Source organism: Sceloporus occidentalis, unplaced genomic scaffold, assembly GCF_023333645.1.
Source record: "Sceloporus occidentalis isolate IW3139 unplaced genomic scaffold, rSceOcc1.0.p SCAF_12, whole genome shotgun sequence".
NCBI classification, from domain to species: Eukaryota; Metazoa; Chordata; class Lepidosauria; order Squamata; family Phrynosomatidae; genus Sceloporus; species Sceloporus occidentalis.
This window is the reverse complement of record NW_028316992.1, coordinates 11111918-11137747: the sequence shown is the minus strand read 5'-3', so window position 1 is coordinate 11137747 and position 25830 is coordinate 11111918. Positions and strand designations below refer to the sequence as shown.

Below are 25830 nucleotides of genomic sequence, written 5' to 3'. Positions count from 1 at the left end.
TCTAACTTGTAGAATTTTGGGGGGAAATGCACAACTCCTCTTTTCCCACCACCCAATTTGAGGTGTCGTGCGACAGGTTTTGTGTGAGGATACTGCCATACAGCTCACTTAGCTTTCTCCTCATGCTTTATCCACTGCTTAGACAGGTTGCTACTGAGAAACACAGTTTCCACCCAACAATTTACATCTTTAAAAGCAGGACGTTTTCTGGTGTAACTGTTACCAAGTGATTTACTATGTGAATTTAGGCCCTGGTTCATTTGACATCTCTTCTGCAGCCATCCTTTTGCAAAGAAATACAGGGCAGAAATGGTTGTTATAATTGGCCCTGCTAACAGTAAGCAAGTACCTACTGTTGCTTCACTACCTAGTAACAATTACAGAAATCAGCAAATGGTGTAAAACCCCTAAAATTTGTGTGTATATACTTGTGCAGGAGGAGTTGTTACATGCAGGTTTTCACTTGTCAATGTTTATGAATAGGTACACCTTCCATTCCCTTCCATTTGCAAACGGAACTGTTGCAGTTTATCTCGGGGGAAGGGGAAAAGCAACAGTAGCATTAAGAACAGCCACAGATACTTTCCACTTTCAGGAGGAGGCAGCTTGACAATGAAGTATATGTCCTACCTCCTGTGTCTGTGCACCTCAGTCTTAATGCATATTTGCTGAAATCAGTGGAACTCATTCCAGGAAGGTATAAGGATTCCCTGTTTAATTATACTTTTATCAATACTGACTTATAGGTAAGGTTTGTCAGCTTTAACTACTTTGTAAAGCCTAAAACATAGCCGAAGAAGAAGAAGAAGATATACTTTTCAAAGGGATTTTAGATGGGTAGCATTTTTGGAACATGCATAGCAAAAACAAATTGAAGTTGGCTGAGTACAGCAAATGCCTAACTTGAAAACAACGGACAAAGTCAGTGTTTCTCTCCTGAATTTGACTGAAGATCACAATGTAAACTAGAAATGTAGATAGGAAGCTCCTGTACTTCCTCCAAGCAGTTCAAGGCAGCATTTCAATTTATTGTTGAAAGTACAGATTGAGATCAGACATGTACCAAAAACCAGTTAATAGCTTTATTGTAGAACTGGAAGTCAAAAGCCAATTTCCTGATATCTATGCCTAAATCCTGACTTGCCTGCCTGTTTGTGCAATTACTGCTCAGAAAGCTTTTTTAAAGGTAAAGGGAATAAAGTCTGGATTATGTGTTAAAACCAGTTCTTGGCTTCAGCAAGAGGAGATTTTGACACGTGGGGATCTGATTATAGTGCAGTGAGTTGCTTTCCCCATGGCTTTATCCCTTTTTCCTTCCATCCAGTGCTCCTCAAAATGATTTAAGTAAGTTTAGCTGTGCCCATGGATACCAGTACACCAAAGCATGTGATGGTTCCCAAAATTCAATTAAAAACAAACACATTCCCAACCATCCCCTCCATGCAAATAGGACTGGTCTTGGAGCAAACCTAGCTTCCCTCTGCATTATCTCAATGCTTGTGGGTTTAGGATGTTCCGAGGAGACACTTCCAGGTAACACCAGGCTTGCTGTACAGCCACTACAAGGGGAGGGAAAGGGATATAAAAATAACAGTTTACATTTGTTGTTGTGTATGTTCAAGTGGTTTCCAACTTATGGTAACTCCAAAGCAAACTTATAATGGGTTTTTCTTGGAATGATTTATTCAGAAGTGGTTTGCCTTTCTCTGAGAGAATCTGGCTTGCCCAAGGTCACCCAGTGACTGCTCTGGCCAAGTGGGGATTTGAATCCTGGTTTCCTGAGTTGCAGTCCAGTGCTCAAGAGCAAATGTGATCTTTCCCATGAAAGCACCAAGCAGTGATGGCGAACCTATGGCACGCATGCCAGAGGTGGCACTCAGAGCCCTCTCTGTGTGCACATGTGCCATCGCCCCAGCACAGAGTTTGCCAGAGTTTCTTACTAGAAAGCCAGAGGAACATGGCACTTTGCAATGAATAAGTGGTGTCTAGGTTCCAGTTTGGGCACTCGGTCTGTAAAAGGTTCACCATCACTGAACTAAGGAGTATCCATTATCTTGAGTAAAGCCCCATTTGCACCAATCCTATGTGAATAACCTACAGAGTGCATCTGCATCGATGTAGAATCTGGTTACATTTTATTGGTAGAGTATTCCAGTTCAATAAGTGGCACAAACAAGTTCATGAAAGGACATAATTAGCACACATAAAAGGCTGAAATTTCATATTCAGAGGCAAATATTTCAGAATACTAGTTAATTTGGGATGAGAAAGAATAGGGGTGATATCTTCCTGCTCCACTCATACATTTCCAGGGAGCATCTGGCTAACTTGAAGAAAACCAAATGCTGGGCTAGGTGAGCCTTCTTGCTGCTCATTGTTTCTTAGAAAGGCTTATCTAAATGGCACACACATCTAGCATTAACTGTTAAACTTGGAGAGCGCATGTAGCATAGTGGTTTGAGAAGAGATCTATGACTCCGAGGGGAGGGGCAGGGTTCAGATCACTTGGCCATGTAACCCTTAACAAGATACACTCTCAGCCTCAGGGGATAGCAAACCTCTGAAGAAACCTGCCAAGAAAACGCTATGATAGGTTCGCCATAAATCAGAAATGACTTAAAGACACAACAGTAAAACAGAATGAGTACAGATGCTGCTGACTTGGATCCAGACATTCCTGGATAGCATGGTTCTTCTGGACTGGTTTCAACCTGGCTTCTAGCCACCTTTTAGGACTGAAATGGTATAAGTCATTCAGGTGCATAACCAATACACACTGAAAGAAAGACCGGGTCAGGTGTAGCCCTGTTGATTCTCTTATACCTAAATGTCAGCTTTTTGTATCATCTCCCATGGCAACTTTCTGGATTGTCTAGCTATTAGAGGAACTGAGGCTTCAGCTCTGCGTGAGAGGCAGAAACCAGATGATGCTGAGGGAACCTCTTGAAAACACTATGGAGTATGACAGGAATCTTGTTTTCCCCTTCATGCTGGATGTGGTTCACGGATGTGTGCAATTTTAACGTGACTTTATATGTTCTGCCTTAAAAAGGTAATCCCAGCTGGCTTGAAAATGCTTATAGCAAATAGACAAAACTGCTGTGTTAGAGGCAGTTGCTCTGAAGACCAGCTGCTGAAGGACAAGCTTAATAAAGGATTTTTTTTCTCCATAGGAGCAGTTAATACAGTTGGAAACTGGATCCTGATTTGGGCAGTTCTTGCATCCATAGTTAGTAGAAAATGGTTGCGAAAGGTACAGAGGCCCGCATGCCTTTGAAAGCACTGTGCGGCTAACAAAAGGAGGCCATTTTCTGAGGCTTGCAGAGAGACCATTTGCAAGGCCTATGTTGGGAAACTGAACCTTAGACCAGAGAGAGTTTAGGGTACAATCCAAAAGCGTTGATCACTTTTAAAAGATGGGTGGGCACCTTGAGGGCCTCAAGATGCTTTGGGGCTGAAATGCACATCATCCCTCACTGCTGGTTATGTTATGCCAGTGGTCCACAAACTGTGTCCTTTAAAAGGGATTTTGAACTTCATCTCCCAGAAGCTCAGCCATGTTGGCCAATAGCCTGATATTCTGGGAGCTGAAGTCCAAAAGCCCTTAAAAAGCACAGTTTGGGGACTTACGTTGATGGGAATTACAGACACTGGATCCTCCATACTAATGAACATGAACAGTGGAGGGAGAGTAGTAGTATTGTTGTGTGTTGCTGACTTCTGGTGGCCTTCAGGCAAATCTATCATGGAGGTTTTCTTGGGAAGGTTTCTTCAGATGGGGTTTGCCATTGCCTTTGCCCTTGAGGCTGAGAGAGTGTGACTTGCCCAAGGTCACCCAGTGGGTTTCCATGGCTGAGCTGTGATTTGAACCCTGCTCTACAGAGTCACAGTCCAACACTGAATCCATTAGTAATAGCCGTGTAGACAAAGGCTGCATCCACATTGGAGATATGACCCGGTTTGGCACTGCTTTAACTCTTTCCTGGCTCAAGGCTATGGAATTCTGGGAGTTGGAGTTTGTTGTGGGGCTCAACTCCCAGAATTCCATAGCCTTGAGCCACAAAAACTTAAAGCGGTGTCAAACCAGGTTATTTCTCCAGTGTAGATGCAGCCTAAGTTATCCAAAGCCGCAGCAGGCATCGCCCTGAAAAAGACAAGCCCGGCCCCTTTAAAAATAACACACAGAGAGAGCCACTGACGCTGAGGCAAACAACGCGAGAACCTGCGTGACCACGGAAGAGACTACACCTCCCGGCATGCAACGCGTGGTCACGGCCTCGTCAGAGAGAAGCCAACCAATGGCGGATGAGCCCTTTAGGGGCCGGCGACCAATCAGAGAAGGAGAAGTGTCGGAACGGCTTCGTTGGCCCCTCCCTCCCCGTGTGTTGGCTGTTCTGTTCTCTTTTTTTTTGGAGGGGGGACCGGAAATGATGTCAGGTGCCGCCCCATGTGAGTGAGGCGATTGCAACACATGCAGCAGCGCGGAGGAGAGGAGGAGGAGGCGGAGGCGGCGGCGAGCGGGAGGGAGGGGGAAGAGCAGCAGCAGGAAGGAGAAGAGGAGGAAGGGAAGGGGAAAGGGAAGGAAGCAGCAGCAGCAGAAGAAGAAGCCGGTTAGCTACGTCACAAGCGCCGTCGCGGGAGGGGGGGGAGACCTTCGCTGCTGCCGCCGCCGCCGCCGCCGCCTGGACAAGAAGGAAGAGGAGAAGGCAGGAAGGAAGGAAGGCCGGCGCGAGATAGCTAGCCAGGCGCCAGGAGGAGGAGGAGGGAGGCGGCGGGCCTGAGGTGAGAGTGGGAGCGCGCGCCCCTTGGGGCCCGTTGTGGGGGGCGCGAGACCCTTGCGGGGAAGGGAAGGGGAGGGGAGGGGAGGGGGCCTCGCTCGAGGCTCCTCGCTGAGAAGGGAAAGGGAGCTCCAAGGGGAAAGACTTACTATACCTCTCTCTCTCATCTCCCCCTCTCTCCCTTCTTTCCCCCCTCCCTCCCTCCTTCTTTCCTCCCTCTCTCCCTCCTTCCCTCTCTCTTTCCTTCTTCCCTTCCGATTTTCACCCTGTCGTTGGGCGGCCTTGGCCTGATTCGCAGCCGCAGGAGGGGCGGCGGAGGAGGAGGAGGGAGAAGATGGCGGACGATCCCAGCGCTGCCGACAGGAACGTGGAGATCTGGAAGATCAAGAAGCTCATCAAGAGCCTGGAGGCGGCGCGAGGGTGAGGGCAAAGCGGGGCAGCCATAGATATGTATATGAAAGGGTTGCAAGAGGCTCCGTCCCTAAGAAACCGGGCGAGGTTTGGGCGAGGCTAGGATCTGGCCGTCCCAGGCCTCCTCCTCCTCGCCACCGCCGCCGCCTTGGTTGGAGGAGCCACGTGAGCTTCCTGCTCTCTCTCTCCCCCCCCCCAAAAAAAAGCCCCAACGATCCGCCTGTGAGGTTGGTGTTGGCGGTGGTTGGAGCTCAATGCCTCCTCGTCCATCCAAGGCCTGGTTCATGGCCCACCTCAGTGGCCTCCACCTTCCCTCCCCCACTCCGTTTCCTTGAATGGCGGGGCTTTGTGGGGGCCATAATACACTCATCCCTCCATATTTGTGGCACGTTCCATATATTAATATGTCCTCTCTAGGAATCTCTAGGTCCTCCAGTTCAACTCTATGGTCAACCCTCACCAAAAGTTGCACTGAAGGACCTAGAGATTCCTAGAGAGGACGCTCCACTCAGCATTTGTAGCTCCTCCAGAGCAACTCTGTGGCCAGTGGCTGTCAGACATTGACCACAGAGTTGCCCTGGAGGACCTAGGGATTCCTAGAGAGGGTGTCCTCTCAGGTACAAACATGGTGCTTTTGTTATTTGCAGATTTGCCATATTCAGTGGGGGTCTTGTGCCCTTAACCCTAGCAAATATGGAGGAACAAGTGTATATTAAATTAAAGCCCCCCCCCCCCCACACACACACTTTGATTCGGTTGAGGCACATCTGCATGGTGTGTCTATGTGTGTGCTTGGGAATTGTAGTTCGTTGTGGCACCAGAGCGCGCGCTCTCTGACAGAGAAGGCTCGACGTCCCACAAAACTACAGTTCCCACAATTCCATGCCATTGAGCCAGGGCAGTTAAAGCAGCCTCGAACTGGATTATTTCCCAATCAGGACCTTTGAAGACAGAAGAGCAAATACCACTCACTGCCTCCTCAGAGTATTTAAAGTGGCCTTATTGCAGCTGTTCCAGAAACCCAGTCGCAGTGGCCACCCCAGCCCCATTTCCTTGTACAGTGGGACTTTGTGGGGAGCATCATATAGTAAAGTAAAGCTTCCCTTCATCCACTTTCAGGTGCATGGTCACTTGTGTGTGTGTGTGAACTAGGTCCTGAGTCAGGTCTAAGTTGAAGGTCCACAACACACTGTACAGATAATCCAGTTTGAGGCCTCTTTAACTGCCCTCAAGGCTCAGTGCAAAGGAATGCTGGGAATTGAGGTTTGTTGTGGCCCCAGAGCTCTCTGACAGAGACGGTTAAATGTCTCACAAAACTACAGCTCCCAGAATCCCCTAGCATTGAGCCAGGGCAGTTAAAGCAGCCTCAAACTAGCTTATTTCTGCAATTTGTTTTGGACCTTCACAGACAGAAGAGAAGAGCAGGTAATGCTCACTGCCTCTTCAGAGTATTTAAAGTGGTCTCAGACTGGATTATTTCTGCAGTGTGTTTTGGACCAAAATCTCTGAGAGCAGCTTTCTCTTTCTTACACAAACTCTCTCTCTCAGATACACATCCCTAACAAGTTATATCCAGGCCATTTTAGGCCCAAGATTTTAGGCATAGTGCTCCTATGGATCCCTGTCCAGGGGTAGCTATGATGGACATGTGGCAAAATACAGTAACACCCAAAATCCACAAAATAGTGATAGTTTTATTAAGCCAACCACAAGGAATAAAATACATGTTGTAGGTTTTTGAAGCTCCACTGGCTTCTTCATCAGGGAAAGGCGTTTTTAAAAAACCATGCAGGAGGAGAAAATTATAAAATGATTATGTTAGTCACAGGTCTCCCATTTTGTCAAGATGTTGGTGTCACTACTTCACAAGACATGCTTTCTTCGCCTTCCCATGGGAGCGGGCTACCAACAGTCCACAGGTGAAGAGAGTGGGAGGAGGGTTTTTTGTGATGGAAGGTTTCAGCATTTATTCTCCAGCTAGAAAATAAATGCCTGTATATCGGAGGTGAATTAGTAGCCAGAGTCCCCCTCCTCTTCTCTGTATTACACTTTATGAAGCAGCTGATTCAAGTCTCCATGAAAATGTTTTCCAGCCTCCATGCGTAGATGTAGAACCAAATGGATAGGTGGGGCAGCCTGCCACTCTTTATTCTTTGCCCTGTGATATCTCTGGCAGGGTTGTTCCACCTTCACAGAATGACATGTTGGGACTTGTTTGGCAGATAATCTTAGTGTGGAAGGGTCTTACATCAGGGAGAAAGTAATTCCTTTGAATTCTGTGGCCAAGTTTGATTGCTATATAAACAATCTGGCTACAAAGGTGCACCCCCCATGAATTTTTTTCTGTTCTCATAGGATTTTGTTTGCTGATAACTATTTCTGCTCTTAACTTTTTCTTTTAAAGACAGGTGTGATTTTTTTTAATCATTAGTCCCTTGAATGACAACTACAAATACGATTGTTGGGCGAGGGTGTTTTTTGGTAATCTTTGCTCTTGTGAAAGCCACCTGTTTTCCTAGCTCCTATTTCCCTTCACTTGCCCCAGTTCTCCATGCATTGGAAATAGAGAGCAATGTTTCCTGCTAGCTGGAGGACAGAGTACATATCTCTTCCCTCTCCATGCACAGAAGACTTCAGAGAGGGGAGGAATCTGTTTTCTCACATTTTGTTGGGGTTTGACAATATTTGGAAGCAGCAGTATGAATTCCCTTCTAAGAATCTAGGGAGACTTGATATAAAGTGACCCTTCTCTTCCTCTGTGTGTGCCAGAGATACTGATGTCTTTGCATGAATTCAGTTGGGATGACAAATAATTCCTCACCATAAAAGCTAACCAAACAGTGGACCCTAGTAAAAGGGATGGCTTAACCATAAATGCTTAGGTTGCTGAAGAGGCATAATGAGGTTGCTGACAAGCTGCTATCCTAGATTCATGTGGAAACTTTGTCTCTTTGTTGTACCTTATATAGTGTAATTAAATTAAATTTGCTACTAATTTTGTTTGTTCTTTGTAGGCTTCTGTGTAATTAGCTAAGTCCATTTAATATGACTAACAAACTAGGCTTGGAACAAGGTATATGAAGCATTCATTTTTGACTGCTGTGTTGCAGCAGATACTTGCTCTTTTTAAACATAAATGAAGTTAGTGTTTGGTATCTGGCTGGCCAGGCCATTTGACTTCAAACTCAATAACTAAATCTGTTTTAATGCAGGGGACAGGGGCCTTTTTTCACACCTGTGCCAGCACATGCCACATTGGCATGCCTGGCGTAACTTAGAGTAATGCCACATCACTTCTGTTTTCATGTTCAGCCTTTTTTGTTTTGTTTTCTAAAAAGGCTTTGGGCCTGTGGGAACTAAACTGCTGTGTTTTAAACTAGTGTTGACCCATTTTGAGCAGGGGGGGGAAATAGTATCTCCAAAATTTAAAAGAAATTAGGGGCTTTAGGGACAGCTCTTTCAATGAAAGCTTTATAAAATCCTAAGCAGGGAATCTTAAAAGAGAATCCTAACCAAGAGGGAACCAAAGTCCTGGGACTTAACTTTTTGAGGTTTTCTACCTCCAACAAAGGTAAAACTCTTTTAAATAGACTACAGTTTGACAAATTTCATCTATATAGCACCTAAGTGTTTTTCCAGATATAGCAGTATAGGGACTCCTTGACAAATTGGATGTTCTGTGCCTAAGAAAGGAGCAGTTAGCTTTGCCCAGGACAGGGACAGCTAGATCTCAAGAGAAGTTACTTTTCTGTTGCTAATGGAGTTGAAATTTTATTACAGACTGAGCATTCCTCATCTGAAATGCTTGGGACCAGACGTGTTCTTTATTTCTGATTTGTATATGTGATTTTGGAATGCGTGTTTTTGCATATACGTACATAATAGATTCAAGTGTAAACACAAAATTTGTTTATGTTTCATATACACCTTATACACATAATCTGAAGGTACTTTTATACAGTATTTTTTAATAATTGTACACATGAAACAAAGTTTGTGTACACTGAACTATCAGAAAGCAAAGATATCAGTATCTCAGCCATCTATGTGGGCAATTTTGGTTTTTGAAGTATTTTGGATTTCATAATTCCAGATAAGGGAGGCTCAACTTTTATACCGTCTTTTATTGCTCTTAGATGGCTAGGCAAGTGGCCTCTACCTGCATTAAACTCCCTCAATACCATCTTAACTGACAACATCTCAAACAGAATGTAGGCCTGTGACTCTTAACAATGTCGCCATTTGTGTTCTATATGATTTTTAACATCCTTGCCTTATGAAGAAGCCAGTGAAGCTTCAAAAGCTTGCATGATGTATGTTGTGCTTTGGAGTTGTCCCAACAAAAGTATTGCTGCTTGTAGTTTTTGGATTTAGTACAATGAGTTCTCCATATTGGATGAGGAACTGTTGCCCAGCCAAGTGGTTTGTAATGCCTGGTGCTTCTTGAAATTAAAGTCAAAAATATGTGATGGAACCAGGAGATCTCCTGTCACTAGATATTGTCAGCAAAATGTTTTTCTTGGTAGTTTATGTAGTGCAATTCCTGTATTACAGTTTCTGTGGAAAGTTTGGGAGTGTTGGTTTTCGTTATTCTGCCCCTCTTCATTACAACTTTCTTATGACTTCAGATCAGTAGTTAAATCCTAATTAAGGTTTACTGGTCTGTTTTACTGGACACTACTTATGTCTAATGAAATGTCTAATGTTTTTTTATATACTATACTAGCATTTATCCTTCACAAAAGGAGTAAGTAGTTTATACGCAATATTAAGATGGAGAACATACTTGGAATCCAAATACTGGAGGAACATTCTTGATTCAGTTGTGTTGAAGCTAAAAATACCTATTTGCTACATGATGGGACAGGAGAAAGAGGGAAATGCATTATTGAAATAGCAGTTCACTAGGAGAGTAGAGATTATGTTTGATTGCATTGGAAGAAGTTAGGACCCAAAGTTCCATGGGCATTGCTTTGTATCTATCTACTGATGCCAGCCCTTTAAAAATGTTTTCTGAAATTTGAATATTTTTCTGCATGTGTGCAGGACTGAGTGGTATAGATCTGGATGGATAGTAAGCTTTGATAGCCTTTTTTTAAAGAAAAAATGATGCCAGAAGTCTGCTGGTCATTGCTGATAGTTGCCATGCAGTATTTCAGGCTGCTAAAGCTTCAGAATGATATTTCTGAGGAATGGTGTTAACAATCTCACATTCAAATAATTAGGACAATAGAAGTGTGGCTGTGTTCAAAGTGTAAACTAATTACAGTCATCCTTCTGTTTTTGTGGACTTTGAATCCTCATCCCTCGCTTACTTGTGAGGGGCAAATTGAGGGACTTAAAATGGGGGGGCGCCTGCGGGGGCATGCTTCCATTCAAACCAATAGGGCTAGAATATTGGCGGATTTCCATTTTTGTGTGGGGGGTGGTGGTTGTTTTCCGGAACAGATCCCCTGCAAAAACTGAGGGGCAACTGTACAATATCAAGGCGTAGTAACTAAAGATGATGCCTTTCAGTAGGTAAAATGTGTCCCGATAGTGTGCTATATCTCAAGAAGGTTCAGCTTCCAAAATGTCCCATTGATGTTTGATCAGTGAATCCCATCCCGTGTGGTGTTGCTTATTCCCTGTAGCCAATGCATTGGGTAAAGATTTTATTGAATCTCAAATTCAAGAGTTGGCTTCTACCCTTGTGAAGGCAACAAAATAAATGCTTTACTTACCAGAAGATCTATTTTAAAACATTTTAAGTTTCTAAAATATAGAAGAATTTGCCCAGATCTTTGAGATGCTTGGAAAGAGCAACCAGCTAAAAAAATAACCCTTCAAAAACTGTGCATCAGCACATTTTTTTAAAAAAGTTGCATTCCCAACATTACACAAGACAATATGAATACAGTGGGCTCTCTCCTTACACAGGGGATCCGTTCCGGATTCTCCCGCGTAAGGGAAAATCTGCCTATGCTCCAGCCCCATAGGAAATAATGGGGCGCGTGCATGTGGCAGAGCGGTGTGCACGTGCCACGGGCACCATTGTTTCCTTCCCCAAGCGGCTTCCGCATACGCTGGAAGCTGCGTAAAACATGCCCGTGCATGGCGCAGGCGCACTGCATAGACTTTTGCATCTCAATGGCTTTTTAGAAAGCCATGTATAAGGAAGTAAGGCAACGTGTGAATCTGCCACACATCTGAGATCCACTTTGTCCTTGTGAAACTGATGTATTACACTTGTTTGATTTGTAATTTGACTGTTGCATGTATAAGCATGTTAGTGTGGCATATACAGTGTACTGTCGATGTAGCATAGTAAGACTACACACTGGCTTTTTTTATGAGGAAGGCTTTTCTTTCTTCTTACCTTACAGTTTTCTAATGCCAAGCAACTTCCTTTGGGGGTAGAGATTGCTTAAAAAGCAAAGTGGTGTCAACATACTGCATTTCTAAATGTGAAGGTTCTGATTAAATAGGAGACTACATACAATATTATAAGTGAGTAGTGATTCCTGCTAATATTCTTTCTGAAGACATACACCCCAGGCAGCACAAAGCAATACTCAGCACCATTAAACTGTATATGCAGCACTGGATAATTATCATACCATACTGATGTTTCAACTTCTGTCAGCTTAAGTTGTTGGCTAAGCAGAATGGTATTGCACGTTTTCTTTGAAATTAGTGTGTACATTGACAAAGCTAGACTAGAAATTGGAAATGAGCATCCTCCATGAAGAAACGGGAGAGAAGCCATCTTGACACGACAAGAAAATGTGCAGCTTTTTTCTCTCTTCCTCTCCCAGATAAATTTGTTTATTCTTTAAGGTCAGCAGGTAAAAACGTTAGAGAGAAGTCTTGAGTTCATAATTGGAAGTTCTGGGAAACTTGTTTTAAAGAAGTAAGCTGTTGTGTTGTATGTAGGCTGCATATTATTATTATTATTATTATTATTATTATTAACCTTTATTTATAAAGCGCTGTAAATTTACACAGCGCTGTACATACAGTCTTTTTAATTAGACGGTTCCCTGCCCTTAGGCTTACAATCTAAAAAGACACGAAACAAAAGGAGAAGGGAGTGGTGGAGGGGAAGGGGATGAGGGCCAGCAGTTCTTCTCTACCTCCGAGGCCTGGATCAGGGGAGATGGACTAGAGGGAGGGCTTGGCTTCTTAATGGATGGATATCCAAGAGTTCCATGTGTGTTCAGAAGTACTTTATATTTTTGTCTCTGAATTTGGCAATTTTGGCCTCTAGTTGCGGTCACCCTACATTAAAGGCTGTACCATTTCTGAGGGAGTTTGAACCTCATCGGCTGGGAGGGGTGCAGCATATGGGGCTACAGGAGGGTTACGGTGGGGATTTCTGTTGGAATATGGCTTGTGACAAGATGCTACTCATTATTAAATGACATACACTGTTCTGTGATGGTAGTACATCCACTACTGCGACATCTAATTCCTTTGTATTACATTTTAGTCTTTAAGTTGCTACATGACTAGGGCTCCTGTTTTTTGCTGGAACTAACTAACATTCCTGGCCCATTAGAAATTATAGAGATTATCATTATCTAAGCTCTTCTTTAGAAATATAGTTTTATCTTGTTTTCGAATAGATAGCTTCCATGTTCTGGCTGTGTCTAATGTTCCCAGGATTCCCCCACTTGACGGAATGGTGGACAGTGGAGAGCCATACTTACTTCTTTTTTCCTCCTACATTCCTCTTTGCGCACTGAAAATCTGCCCTAGAAGGTTGGAGACTTTTGAACTATATGTCAGGTGGCATGACAGAATTGGCATAAATGGCTTCCATATCTCACAGTGTGAATAGTTGCCATTTCCAAGATAATCTTTATCCCAGAAATGCAAATGCTTGGGAATTTTTTGAGCTGGAAGAATTTCTAGATCCTAAATCAACTGGGATCCTTGTATGTGAATACCAAATTTTGATTGCCACCTGTTCCCCTCTCCCTATCATTTACAAATGAATGGTGTTTGTATGTGAAAGAGACAGACATATTTAATATAATGTTTCCCAGAGAGTCACTGACGGGGAAAAATAAATAGCAAATATGAAGCTGCCCATCTCACTAGTATCCATTCATTATGCACTTCTAGGAATGAAAACCTCTCTGTGGAAAATTTCCTATCTTACATCAATGCCTCAGGCTTCAGAACCTCAAAAACAAAGAGCTCAGAGTTATCATCCTGTATGTATATATGTTACTCAATCTCAGCTTTAGGGCCCCAATTAGTAACAAAGGTAGCTTTCCTTTCTAGATGAAAGGGGATGATTCTTTGGCTGATCAGTACTGCATTGGTAATTCTGTTTCTCTTCTCACATGGAACCATAGTCAAACATTTTGGAGCCCAAGTGCAGTGAAGTTGTATAGGCAATTATGGTACTGTTAAGCCTTGAGTTTTAAAAGTTGGCGAGAGCCAGCATGGTGAAGTGGTTTGAGTGTTGGACTAGGGTGCAGGGAGATGGGGATTTGAATCCCCACTCAGACATGGAAACCTACTGGGTGACCACGGGGAAGTCATACACACTTAGCTTCAGAGAAGGGCAAGGGCAACCCCTTTCTGAACAAATTCTGACAAGAAAAGCCCCTGATAGGTTTCCCCTTAGGGTCACTGTAGGTCAGAAATGACTAGAAGTCACACAACAACAATGAGAGGGATTATATTTTCTGAAATCTTCGGGCAGTCTTTCATGGACTGTGTGCTGTCTGTAGGCCAAAAATTGCCAGTCACAGCTTTAGGTTATGTAACTTTGTGCTGCTTTAAAAATAATCAGAAATCTCCCCAGACCTACAAGTATTTAGTATCCCATAGTGTAGTCCTAGAGACTAGCCTTATTTCTCATACTAACAACTGTATCTTTCCATTACCCCATAGTACTTTATAGAACACTTAATTCAGTTGTTGTTTGGAAGAGGCTTAACTGGCTCCTTTATTGGTTCCTAGTTTTCTTGCTAGTTACTGTTTTTCTCTGAATTATTTTGAGACATTTTACATACATGAGGTGTAAAACTGACACCTTGTAGTCATTCAAAGTCTTCCCCCTCTAATATACATAATTTTTCTTTTTTTACTACTGGTGGCGTAGTAGTTAAATGCCTGCACTGCAGCCACTCACTCATAAACCACAAGGTTATGAGTTCAATACCAGCCGGGGCTCAGGGTTGACTCAGCCTAGCATCCTTCCATAGGTTGCTAAAATGAATAACCAGCTAGCTTACACGTTTTATTTTTTTTAAAAATTAGATTTTATTATTTATAAACAAACATATCAAACAGGGAAAGGGGATTTGGATAAACAAATAGCTTACACATTTTAAACTGCTTAGAGTTAAGTGCACTGATAAGCAGTATAGAAATGTACTTGCCGTTGCTATAAAAACATAAATACACTCACAAACACATTTATTAATTATTTATAAAATACAGACAATACTAACAAAATAGCAAAGCAAACTAGACCAAATTATTTAAGCAAAAATAAACATACAATACTGACTCGCCCACCTGATGGACATAATATCACTATTATATCACTAAATACACTTTTATTTTCCAAAATTAAACCTAGCTTTGTTACAAACGTGTATTGTATACTTCCCTAAAACCTGATCACTGGCAAGGGTGGAACTGTAGACACTTCTTTTGAAGTAAAGAAACCAGCTACAATCAGTATGCATGCAGTTTTAATGTCCAAAAAATTCATGGGTTTTACTCGTATTCACAATGCAAGCAGGGATGGTAGAGCCTGAAGTAAAAATTCATCTAGTCCTGTGATCCTTCACATTCCTGTAACTATACTCTGGAATTTAAGTATGTTAACAGGATTGTTTATTGTGTGCCTTTAAGTCATTTCTGATTTACGGTGACCCTAAGGGAAATCTATCACAGGGTTGTCTTGACAAGATTTGTTCAGGCTAGCTTTGCCTTTGCTTCTATCTGAAGCTGAAAGAGTGTGATAGGTTTTGTAGCTGAGCAGAGATTTGAATCTTGGTCTCCAGAATCATAGTCCAACACTCCAACCACTATGCCACACTGCCTTTCCGCCTCCCACTTAGATGCCAGCCACAGATGCTGGCGAAACGTCAGGAAGAAATTTGAGAAACCTATCCCATTCTCCAACAGATGCTCCTCTGAATCTGTTCATCTTCTGATTCTTATATTTATCTGTTAAAAGAATGGGTACAATGATTCATGGGAAATTACTATTGAAATGACTTCTGTTTTGTTAATAGTTGAGTTGACCTGACTAAAACTTTCAGCTTGCCCCCGGAATTGCTTCTGGGGGAAAATTGAAGTAGTTTTCCTTCCCATTTATTTTTCAGTACAGGCTAAATGTTTTAATTCATTAATAATGGAAAGTCAGCGGTACAACAAAGACAAGAATTCCTTCATAACAGGGTGGCTGTACATTAGTTTGCCTACAAACTAAAATCAGCCTAGCCCAGATCTGTTATGCTTCCTAAGATTCACATGAGTTCTTATGGTTGGAATCCAGTTTAATTACACCTGCATGGACAGTGGTGCAAAAGGCAGAAAACTGAAAGGTCATCAGAGTCATGAAGGAAGTAAAGCATTGGAGAAGTAAGAAGTAAGCTACTTTGAGCTGACAAATTTTGTCAGCCGTCCCTTGCCACCATAGCACAACTGTGGGGAAAGTGCATCTGTGAGGACAATAAACAGTCAGACTTCCAAACATTTTTTGGTTAAATGCATGCTTTTGCTTAGATTTAAAGTACAGGTTAAGTCTTCCTTATCCGGAATTCTGAAATCCAAAATACTCCAAAATTCAAAGTTGTCCATATGAATGGCTGAAACAGTGATACCATTGCTTTCTGATGGGTCAGTGTACACAAACTTAATTTCATGTACAAAATTATTGTTTATAAGGGGTATACAAAACATAAATAAATTGCTTGTTTAAACTTCTGATCCATCTCGAAGATATATCATTATGCACAGTATATGCAAATATTTCAAAATCCAAAATGTATCTGGTCCCAGGTGTTTTGGATAAGGGAGATTCAACCTGTATAATGATATGAGATGGTTTTCTGAGACAAAATGATGGGAAAGGAATTTTATATATGTAGAAACTGTGGTGTTTCATAGCTGACTTCTTTTTACATAGGTATGTTTTCCCGATTGGTCAAAATTTACAGTAAAATGTGTGTAACAATTGTTTTATGTAGTACAAAGGTGGTATTTTTCCCTGTTAGAATAGATGTAAAGTTCCGGTTTTGTTATGTCACAGCTTCCCTTTTTAAAACTGACCTTTGAACATGTGTGTGCCTACATGGAGTTAAAGGAGACAAGTTAGTTAATAGCTGGCTTTTTATGACACTAAGCCTAGAGATTCTTGGTAAATGATGCTGCATGGAATAATTTCCTGTTCCTAGCTCCACTTGCCACTTTTATGAACATCTCTCATGACTTTGACTGGATGTGCTGAACCTTGGACTTTATGCACACATTACGTTTTACTGCTAGGATAACAATCCTCCCCACAGCTTTGGTTCTTGTCATGTTTTAACACTTAAATCCTCAAATTTTATAGATACACTGGGTCCAATTTACTATAATCATTGTGTTTGAGAACATTACTACAGTATCTAGAATAAAAAATGATGATTATTATTTGGGCTTAACAGTATGATCATTCCTAATCTTATCAACTCTTCTGTCCATTAAGTTTTTCAGTAAACAATTATTCCTCAACACAAAATTTAGCTTGAAGAGGAAGCTTCAAAAATAAAATTTCTGCAATTTAAATTTAAGATTTTAGTGACCAACTCTGCAAGGTCCATAGAAATTAAGAAAAATATTCAAGGCATAATCCTTTTACTAGTCTCATGTAAATCCTTTTTGGTTTTTGACCCTTTCCAACACATTTTTCTGTCCAAAGTAGAAATGTTTTGTTGTGCTTCCTACTACAAATGTTTGTAAATTAATGAGACACAGTTTCATTGTTTGTTTTGTCTGGTTAGCAACTATCTAACTGCAGCAGTTAAATTCTTATTATCTAGATGACTTCAAGGAATGGTGCTACAAAGGTATCCTATTGGGGAGGTCACAGTTCTGTATTGGTCTATGATCAGTATTGATATATAATGGGAAAGGCCATCTGATTTTGAGAATCTAGTATTGTCAGTATATAAATAGTGCCTACCATCCTTCTTCTTTGCCCTTTCTAATAGGCAGAGACGAGTAGATTTGTACTACCCATGGGTAGATAGAGGGCAAATTGATGAAGAAGTTGTACCTTCTGGTAACACCTACCTCTTTTCTTTTAATTTTGATATATTCTTGGATTCATCGCAGAACCTGGAAGTCCAAACTTTAGCTGTAGAAGTGTGTTTGCATGGTTATGGATGATGAACTAACTTTTCCTTGTTCCTATAGATGTTTAGCCACTGTGACATATATTGTAGTTATCTCCTGTTTCTATTCTAGGATACGCTCCTTGAGGATGCCTCTGAAAAGGGTAGAAGTTTCTGTGGGCCAGATGAAGCTCACACTGACATTGCACTACTCAATTTGCCTTTTACCACACATTGGTAATTTCTATGCCAGTGAATGAGTTTGGGAGTGCAAAATCAGACAGGAGGAGAATGCATGTCACCTAAGGGGCATTTCCCCCCACCCCTGCCCTAGAAAAGAAAATGGTGGAAATGTGGCCACACTGATCAGAACTGATTACAGGGAGGATTTGATTCTTTCTTGTGTATTTACTCTGACTCAGTTTAGTACATTAAGAAAAAGTTCTTATGCTTTTTAAAGTTTTAAGTATTCATGTTCTTATGGTTTAAAAAGTGGTTATGGTTTGAAAGTTTTAAGTATTTGGTACAGTGGTCACAGTTCGATTATTATTACCTTCTTATAAGTTGATGTCTTCACCAGGGCTAATGTCTCAAGTATACTTTTCCATTGGACCATAAACAGTTTGACTACATTTTTCCAATCTGATATGTAACTGTGCAGTGGAGCAGAAGAATACTATCAACTTAGCACTTTGTTCTTTTGTTTAAAGAGTGAAAGTAAACCCATTTGCTCGAAGCATGTTGACAGCATGGTTTTTAATTTCACTGTTCTGTAAAATAATATAGCAATGTCTAGATGGAGGACAGTGCCATCTGAAAGCGTGTACCAGCAACACGTCTGTTTCTGAACACAGTTTAAAGCTCATTCTAGAAGGCCCTATAAAACATGAAACTAGGCTGTCTTCCCTATGAAGGTGCCTGGGTTTTGTCTTTGGTGGAATCTCTTGGTTCCACCACCATCAGAGGTATATTGGGTTAGGAATGGAAAGGCTAAGTGTCTCACAAAACTACAGTTGCCAGAATTCCATAGCATCAAGCCATGGCAGTTGAACCGGATTATTTCTTCAGTGCAGATGCAGCTATGCTTTCTTAACCCAGGCTCTAAAACTGTGCCAAGGGAGGCAAGGTTGGTGTCCTCTTTTTTGTCCTCTTGCTTTTAGATATATTTATTCAAATGCCTTTGGCATTTTAAAATGATTGGCTGTTGAAGGAAGACCCTTCCCCGTCCACTCATTTTTATTGTTATGTTTGATTTTTCCTTATATTTTTGTGTATTATGTTTCTGTTTTATTTGTTTTCTTTTTAAATGTATTTATATATTAAGTTATTGGTTAGCTGCCTTAAATCTATTTGGCAGGAAAAAAGATACAAATTTAATAAATGAATACATACCAATTGAATTCTGGACACAAGTCAGGCTAGTGATTCTGATGCTTTGAAGTGTTCACATCTACAATAAGGCTGCCTTGAGAGGAAGCGTGCAGAGTGTTTGAACAAACTGGAATGTGTTAATCTGAACAGGAATTTCTCCAGGATCATAATAGCCAGAGGATCAGTGTTTGGACTGATTTAGAGCTGGGGAATTTTACATCCCATGCTTAGAGAAGACAATCAGAGTAATACATACCTGCCTAATGCAATGAAGAAGTGAGTCCTACTGCCATCTTGACTTGAATAGAGCTCCTGTTACATTTTGTCTGTTTGCTGAGGGCCTAGTCTGAGCAGCTGAAGTAGGTACTAACTTACCTTTCCATAAAGTTAAAAAAAATCCATAATGGTTTCTCCTTTGAAAAGATTGTCAAGTCATGTCTGATTGTAGGGAGCGGTGCTCATCTCTGTTACAAAGCCAAAGAGACAGCGTTGTCAAAGACAACTCCAGTGACCCTGTGGCTAGCATGGCTGCACCGAACGCTGTTACATTCCCACTGAAGTGGTACCTATTTATTTACTTGCACTTTTACATGCTTTCAAACTGCTGGGTTGGTAGAAACTGGGACTGGTGGCGGGAGCTCACTTCGTCATGCAGCACCTGGACCTTGAACTGCCAACCTGCCAGTCTTACAGTTGTCAGAGTAAGCATATTTACTATTGAGCCACCATGTCCCTACCCTTCCATACAGGTACCAGATTCCCTTATGATGCTTTAAGCATTCAGTTGGTACTGGAGTCTATCTGGCGTCTTGTTAGAAGCTTTTTCAGAATCATAGAATCACAGAGTTGGATGCAGCTTTCAAATTAACCCTCCACAGCCAGTAAATAACCCTCTGTGTTCTTCGGGTCCTTAAAATATTATCTTTTACACAAACAGTTCTTGCATCTTATTTTCTTGAATAATACATTAGAACAGATAAGAGGAAAGTAATTGAGGATTTCTTTATAAAAAAAAAATATCTGGATGATGTCCAGTACAGTAGCAAAGGTTTCCAACTCTCAGTTATTGATTGATAGGATTTCTGATTTCCTTCATCTAAAGTATATTTCTAAATTTAAAAGGTTTTTTATCGGTATTTGGGGAGAAGAATCCAGCAGTTGATTTTTGTGTGAAAGGACTGTTGATTCCATTCATTTCTGGTACACAAAACAAACTCCTAAACTTATAATTTTAAAAGACTTAGTAATAAGGCTATGGTTGATGAATCTTAAAATAACAACTCAAAGCCAACAGCTTGAGCCCATCTAAGCTGGAAAACTAAAAGTCTTGGGATACAGTAAACATATTTGAGTGGCAGTGTGTGATGCTTCCTACATGGTCTCTTATGAAGATTTGCCATTTCATGGTTATCTGCTGCTGTTTTCCGTTTCTATTCAAATGCTCACTATGCTTCTCTTTCTCTTATTGTATGAATTGGCTGGTCAATTTCATATGTTGGAATGAATGCATGCATGCATCTGACCGATTGGTTAATTCAGTTTCATGTGTAGATAGTAGATTAACATTCCCTTGGTTACACTCCTGAAGAGTGAAAAGGGCTGAAGTATGCCTTGGAAAGACTGAGATGCCATTTTACTTGCCTTTTTGGCAAGTTGGGAAGACCCTGGGCTGCATTGATCTTTGCTGATTTATCTGCAAATAAATGAAGCAGTAGTAGCCTCCCAAGAGAGGCTTTAAGGTACCCCAAGATTTCCTGAATTCAGGCGTGGAGAAATGCCTGCAGTATTGCCATTGTTGAGAAAATATGGTTTCATTACTGTACCATAATCCAATGAGAAGTGATGATTAGGGTAATGGATGATAGATGTGGTTATATCACATGCATAGGGAGAAAACAGGGAGAGTCATAGAGCTGGAGGAGACCATCCAGTCCAACACCCTGCCATGCAGAAATATAGAATCAAAGCATTCATGACAGATGGCTCTCTGGTCTCTCTTTTAAAAGAATGCCTGCCTGTCCTGTATATGATTGAATGTGTACAGTATGTCCTTTCACATATAGGAACAACTCCAGTTTTAGACCAGAGGGGAAGAATCATGCCCTACCTACATTATATAAAGGTGGGTGGTTGCTCATTGAGTTCCACAGAGCCATAAGAAAGCATAAGGAGGTAGTTGCCTAACCAGTAGCTGTGTTCCAGATCAGGAACTAATAAGGAGGGCAATCCCCGGGCCATCAGAATTTTCTTTAAGCTTGTATGTCCTTGTGCTGTTGCTTACTTCCTGTAAACTGATCTATGCCTCATTGTCCTTCTTGACACTGAGTGTTTTTTGAAGAACATTCATACTTGAGAACCACTTCATTAAAAAATTGAAGTGCGTCTGATTTCTGGTCTGGATATTTTATAGCAGGCTTTGAAAATAAATTCAGTCATGTCTAAATAGTGACATTTGAAGTTTCTTAAAGAAAATGCAACCAGAATTAATTGTAATGAACTTGTAATCAGCCCACAAAAGTTTCTGACCTGCCATATCTCTTGTCCTAGCTGTGTGTAGCCTGTATTTCCATGACCGGAACAGAAGTAATGACTTCCCTCTTCCATTCCAACATGGAGGTACACAGTGCCAGCAAGCTGATAAAATATATTTCTACCAAGCGATATGGTGACAGGAATGGATCACTCCATCCCCTTCCAGCCCATTCCCTTAGTGTTTTCATTCTGACCAGAGATGAAGGAGCTTGCCCTTTCTTTGCAGTCAGCATAAAACAGAACATGTTTGTGAAAGAGAAACTGAAGGAAGCATGCCCCCTCGCTTGCACCTGCATGGTTTTCTTTTCTGCCATGGCTACTAGGTGAAATTAAATGCAAGTGTGGCATAAGTCTAGAATAGGCTGTAGAGTTGTGTATTTTACTTTTTCATACGCATGGTCTGGCACTGAGGGGACAAATGTCACTCTGGTCTAGAGTGGGATTTTCGCCATGGGTGTGGAATCTGAAGCGTTCCACACTTAAGATCTGGCCAAAATAGGACTCTATTTTGAAATTGCATTGGCAAGCTTTCAGCTCAGTAACTAGTTCTGATTAAAAATGTTTAATGTCAAAATTGACAGTCTCATACATGTATGAAAACATTTATTCTGAAAGTAAATTATTTTAAAACTGAGTTATGCACGTTAATATCTCGGCAATAGCTTCAGGAGATGGATGGAATTTCTCCAATCCTTGTTCTCCTTTTCTGAGAAGTCGGTCATATCTGAAATCTCTCTCTCTCTCTCTCTCTCTCTCTCTCTCTCTCTCTCTCATCAGTGTGTTTGTGTATTGTGTGAGAGAACATGATAGAAATAAAGAGTTCTTATGATTTAATTATGCAGCATTATGGTACAGATGCAAATCTAAGGGAGCACAACAGTTGTGCATGAAGCAAACTAAACGTTTGTTGGCTTTGTCACTTATATAGTTACATCTTTACTGTAATTATTTAGATCACAGCTAGCTGGCAGTCTACATTTTAATCATTCTCTGCTCAATTTTTTTTCTTGAATGGGAAAATGGCTACATGTCATAAGATGGAAATTTCATATTTCATTCTATCACATGCCTTGGAGTCTGTAAGTAAACACATACCTGATTTCTTTTTAAGAAGTGGTATCCTTGAGCACTTGTGTGCCAGTGCTAGGAATCATTTCCTACTAAATGGTCATGAGGGGCCTAAAAAGCACTTAGCAAGGGGCTTTAATATTTTCTAAGCAGAATGTATGTGTGTGTATACACACACACACACACACACACAAAATATAGAGATAAGATGGCCATAACCTACAGTCATACAGTCTAGTAGATAAAAAAATTTTAAAAGAGAAGAAAATGGTAATCAAACATATGAAAAGCCTATTCCTTCTGGCTAGTGCTAACGTCATTCCAGTGTGAGTTCGCAGAGAGGTCCATTCCTGTGGTTGAATGAATGAACTATGTACTCCATTCCATTTTTAGAGAACAAACTAGTCACCAGAAATACAAACACTGAACCAGTTACAGTACCAACGCCTAACATTCATACATAGCGTTTACTTATGAGTTTGTTTGTTTTCTGCAGCTTAGTAACTGCTATAATGGCCTAGTAACCAGAGCGGATGGGAATGTTGCTGCATCTGCTGTTTATATAGGCCTGGTAATTGGCACTCATTCTAGCAGTCTAATGATAATCCATAAACCAGCTTGCGTGAATTGAGAGAACAGTCAGATGCCCTACTGGTCTTTTGTGTAAGAACTCCTGGATGTTAATACTTCAGTGAAATACTGGCCAAAATGTATTTGTTAGTCTGAACTTGAGTTATACCCACTGAGTCAGGGCTGACTTACTGAGTTCTGCTTGGATCATTTAGGCTGGTTTCACATATACATACTGTACATGATGAAATGCCTTGGTTCGTGTTAGCTAATTCTTCCATTTGTGAAGTGTTAGAGTAATGACTGCTTTAATAATTTTGTCATTCATGGTGCTGTATATCAATATTATGGCCCTATAACGTAGGCCTGGCCTAGTTCACACTTCTACCACTATGGTGCAGTAGAGAGATTACAAAGAGTTTTGTAAAAACAGACTCTAAGTAGTTCATGGTAATTGGCAGGCTCACACACCTTTTGCCTTAAAATGTGTGATTTTTTTGGTCTGAAACAAAACATGTTCATGGGGGTTGCTTCTTAAATTTTTTCCATTAGCCTGTGATTATGTGCTACGAGTTGAAAACTAGAGCTCATAATACCAGGATGTCTAAACTAGCTCATGTTTTGAGCTAGTTTAGACATCCTGGTATTATGAGCTCTAGTTTTCAACTCGTAGCACATAATTACTAACTGAGTTAACTGAGGATTCAAACTCTTCTGAATAATTGACAGTTTCCGGAGATCAGTTTCTAGAGCAGTGAAACTACAGTATAGTGAAAGTTAATCTGAATCTTGATTAAGGCAGGACAGCTCTGCTATCAGTACGTTTGGTTACCATTTCTCTTCATGGTACTCCTTGCTTCTTTAACCAGTAGGTGGCGGCACTATGCTGTACAATGCTGTACAATAGTGCTTCTCGGGCTACCTGACATGGAGGACTTGCAACTGTATTTCCTCAGTCTGCCAGAGACCAGTACCATATTTGAACCCATCGGCTATACTGTATCTTTTATTTCTTTCCTGGAAACTCTCCAGGGACCAGCAGCTGATGACTTGTGGACTGATTCCAGTCCATGGGCCACCACTTTGAGTAGCATTGCAGTCAACAAGATAGAATTGCTTTATATTTTTAAAAGATCATCAAAAAATAACAGGCAGTTTTGTTATTGAGCTATTTGTATAGCACTCTTGAACAGTTACCGAGGTGGAAATGAGCCTTCATGTGAACTAGCTTTAACTTGATGCAGTTGCTGAGATATAACTGAATGGAAATGTGACTTTCATAGAGGAATCTTTCCATTGAACTGTTTGGATAGATTTGAAATTATTGAGAACCTAAGCACATCTATACATCCAGTCCTTCCTTCCTTGCTGGCTTAGAAAGTAATTGAAACATCCTTTACAGCTCTAACCTGATTGGCTGCTGTAATACTTATACATATAATATCAAAAGGGATATTGTAGCACTTTGGTGACTGATAGAAAGGTTTGTGCCATAAGCTTTCATAGACTAAGGTCCAAAAGACACTGCAGAAATAATCCAGTTTGAGACTACTATTGCTGCCCTGGCTCAGTGTTAGGGAATCCTGGGAATTATAGTTTAGTGCAGCATTAGCATTCTCTGACAGAGAAGGCTAAATACCTCACACAATGACAGTTCCCAGAATTCCCTACCACTGAGTGAGGGCAGTTAAAGTAGTTTCAAAGTGGATTGTTTTTACAGTGTGTTTTGGACCTAAGTCTACTTCATCAGATGCAAAAGTAAACTCAGAGCCAAAAGAGACGGCCCTAAAGGATCAGCTTGCTGCCACCCACACCTTTGATCGTCAGATCGGGGGCATGGCAACCACATGCCACAGCCCCGATGCAGCATTTTTCCAGCCCAAAAAGAAGCGACAAAATTCCACTTCTTTTTGCACTAAAAAGCCACTCTTTCCATCACCGTCACGGGTTTTCGGCACTCCTGCAATGTGCGCCATCTAAATGCCACAGGTGTGCAGCAGGGCAGCATGACTCCGGCTTTGGGGCAGTGTTGGGGCATGTATTGTTCATATACCATGCCCCCATACCTCCAGGAAGCCAGTGAATTGTGCCAGTCTGTACAGGCCCGCACTCTATGAAAGATTATGCTATAAACCTTTCTCTCAGTCTTAAGAGTGCTTACAAATATCCCTTTGATTCAGAATAACACAGTTGTTTTTCAATTCTACACATATATAATGTATTCTGTACATCTTCTGAACTGAAAAATATATCTTACTAGACCACAGTATAAATCCACTAATCAGTTGTAGAATTGATGATCTATTATACGAATAAGCAGTCATAGATGCTACATACTTCCCATTTATCTATATTTAAATTATATGCTTGGATACCATTAAAATCAATTACCAGTCTCATACTATTTAGATACAGTGGTACCTCGGGATACGAAATACCCAGGTTACGAAATTTTCAGGATACGAAAAAAACCCATAGGAAATTATTGTTCCGGGTTAAGAAAGTTTTTTCGGGTTACGAAAAAACTTTTGGTGCTTTTCTGCGCGATTTCACACGAAATCGCGGCTTTTCCCCATTAGCGCCTATGGGGATTCGGCTTGCGAAAGCCTTTCGGGTTACGAAATTGACAGCGGAACGAATTAATTTCGTAACCCGAGGCACCACTGTACTTTGTAAAGTAACAGCACATGCAACAAAGGTTCCTGATGTAACAAAAAGTGCTAACATGAAATACTTTGCTGGAGTATGGAATGAGAAGCAGTTTAACA

The 25830-nt window shown here is 41.2% G+C and overlaps 1 protein-coding gene across 2 annotated transcripts in view; it reads left to right on the top strand.

The window, feature by feature from the left end:
* The first annotated feature begins 4543 nt into the window (after positions 1-4543).
* Positions 4544-25830, top strand: part of ETF1 (eukaryotic translation termination factor 1) — a 50890-nt gene continuing 29603 nt past the window's right edge. Inside the window, exons 1-2 of one of the 2 annotated variants that reach the window (XM_089478100.1) lie at positions 4544-4782; positions 5077-5198. In XM_089478100.1, the coding sequence (XP_089334226.1) occupies positions 5113-5198 (86 nt within the window). In that variant the 5' untranslated portion in view covers positions 4544-4782; positions 5077-5112. Of the gene's footprint in view, positions 4783-5016; positions 5199-25830 lie in introns of those variants that run through there. The other variant, XM_089478101.1, reaches the window with a different exon arrangement.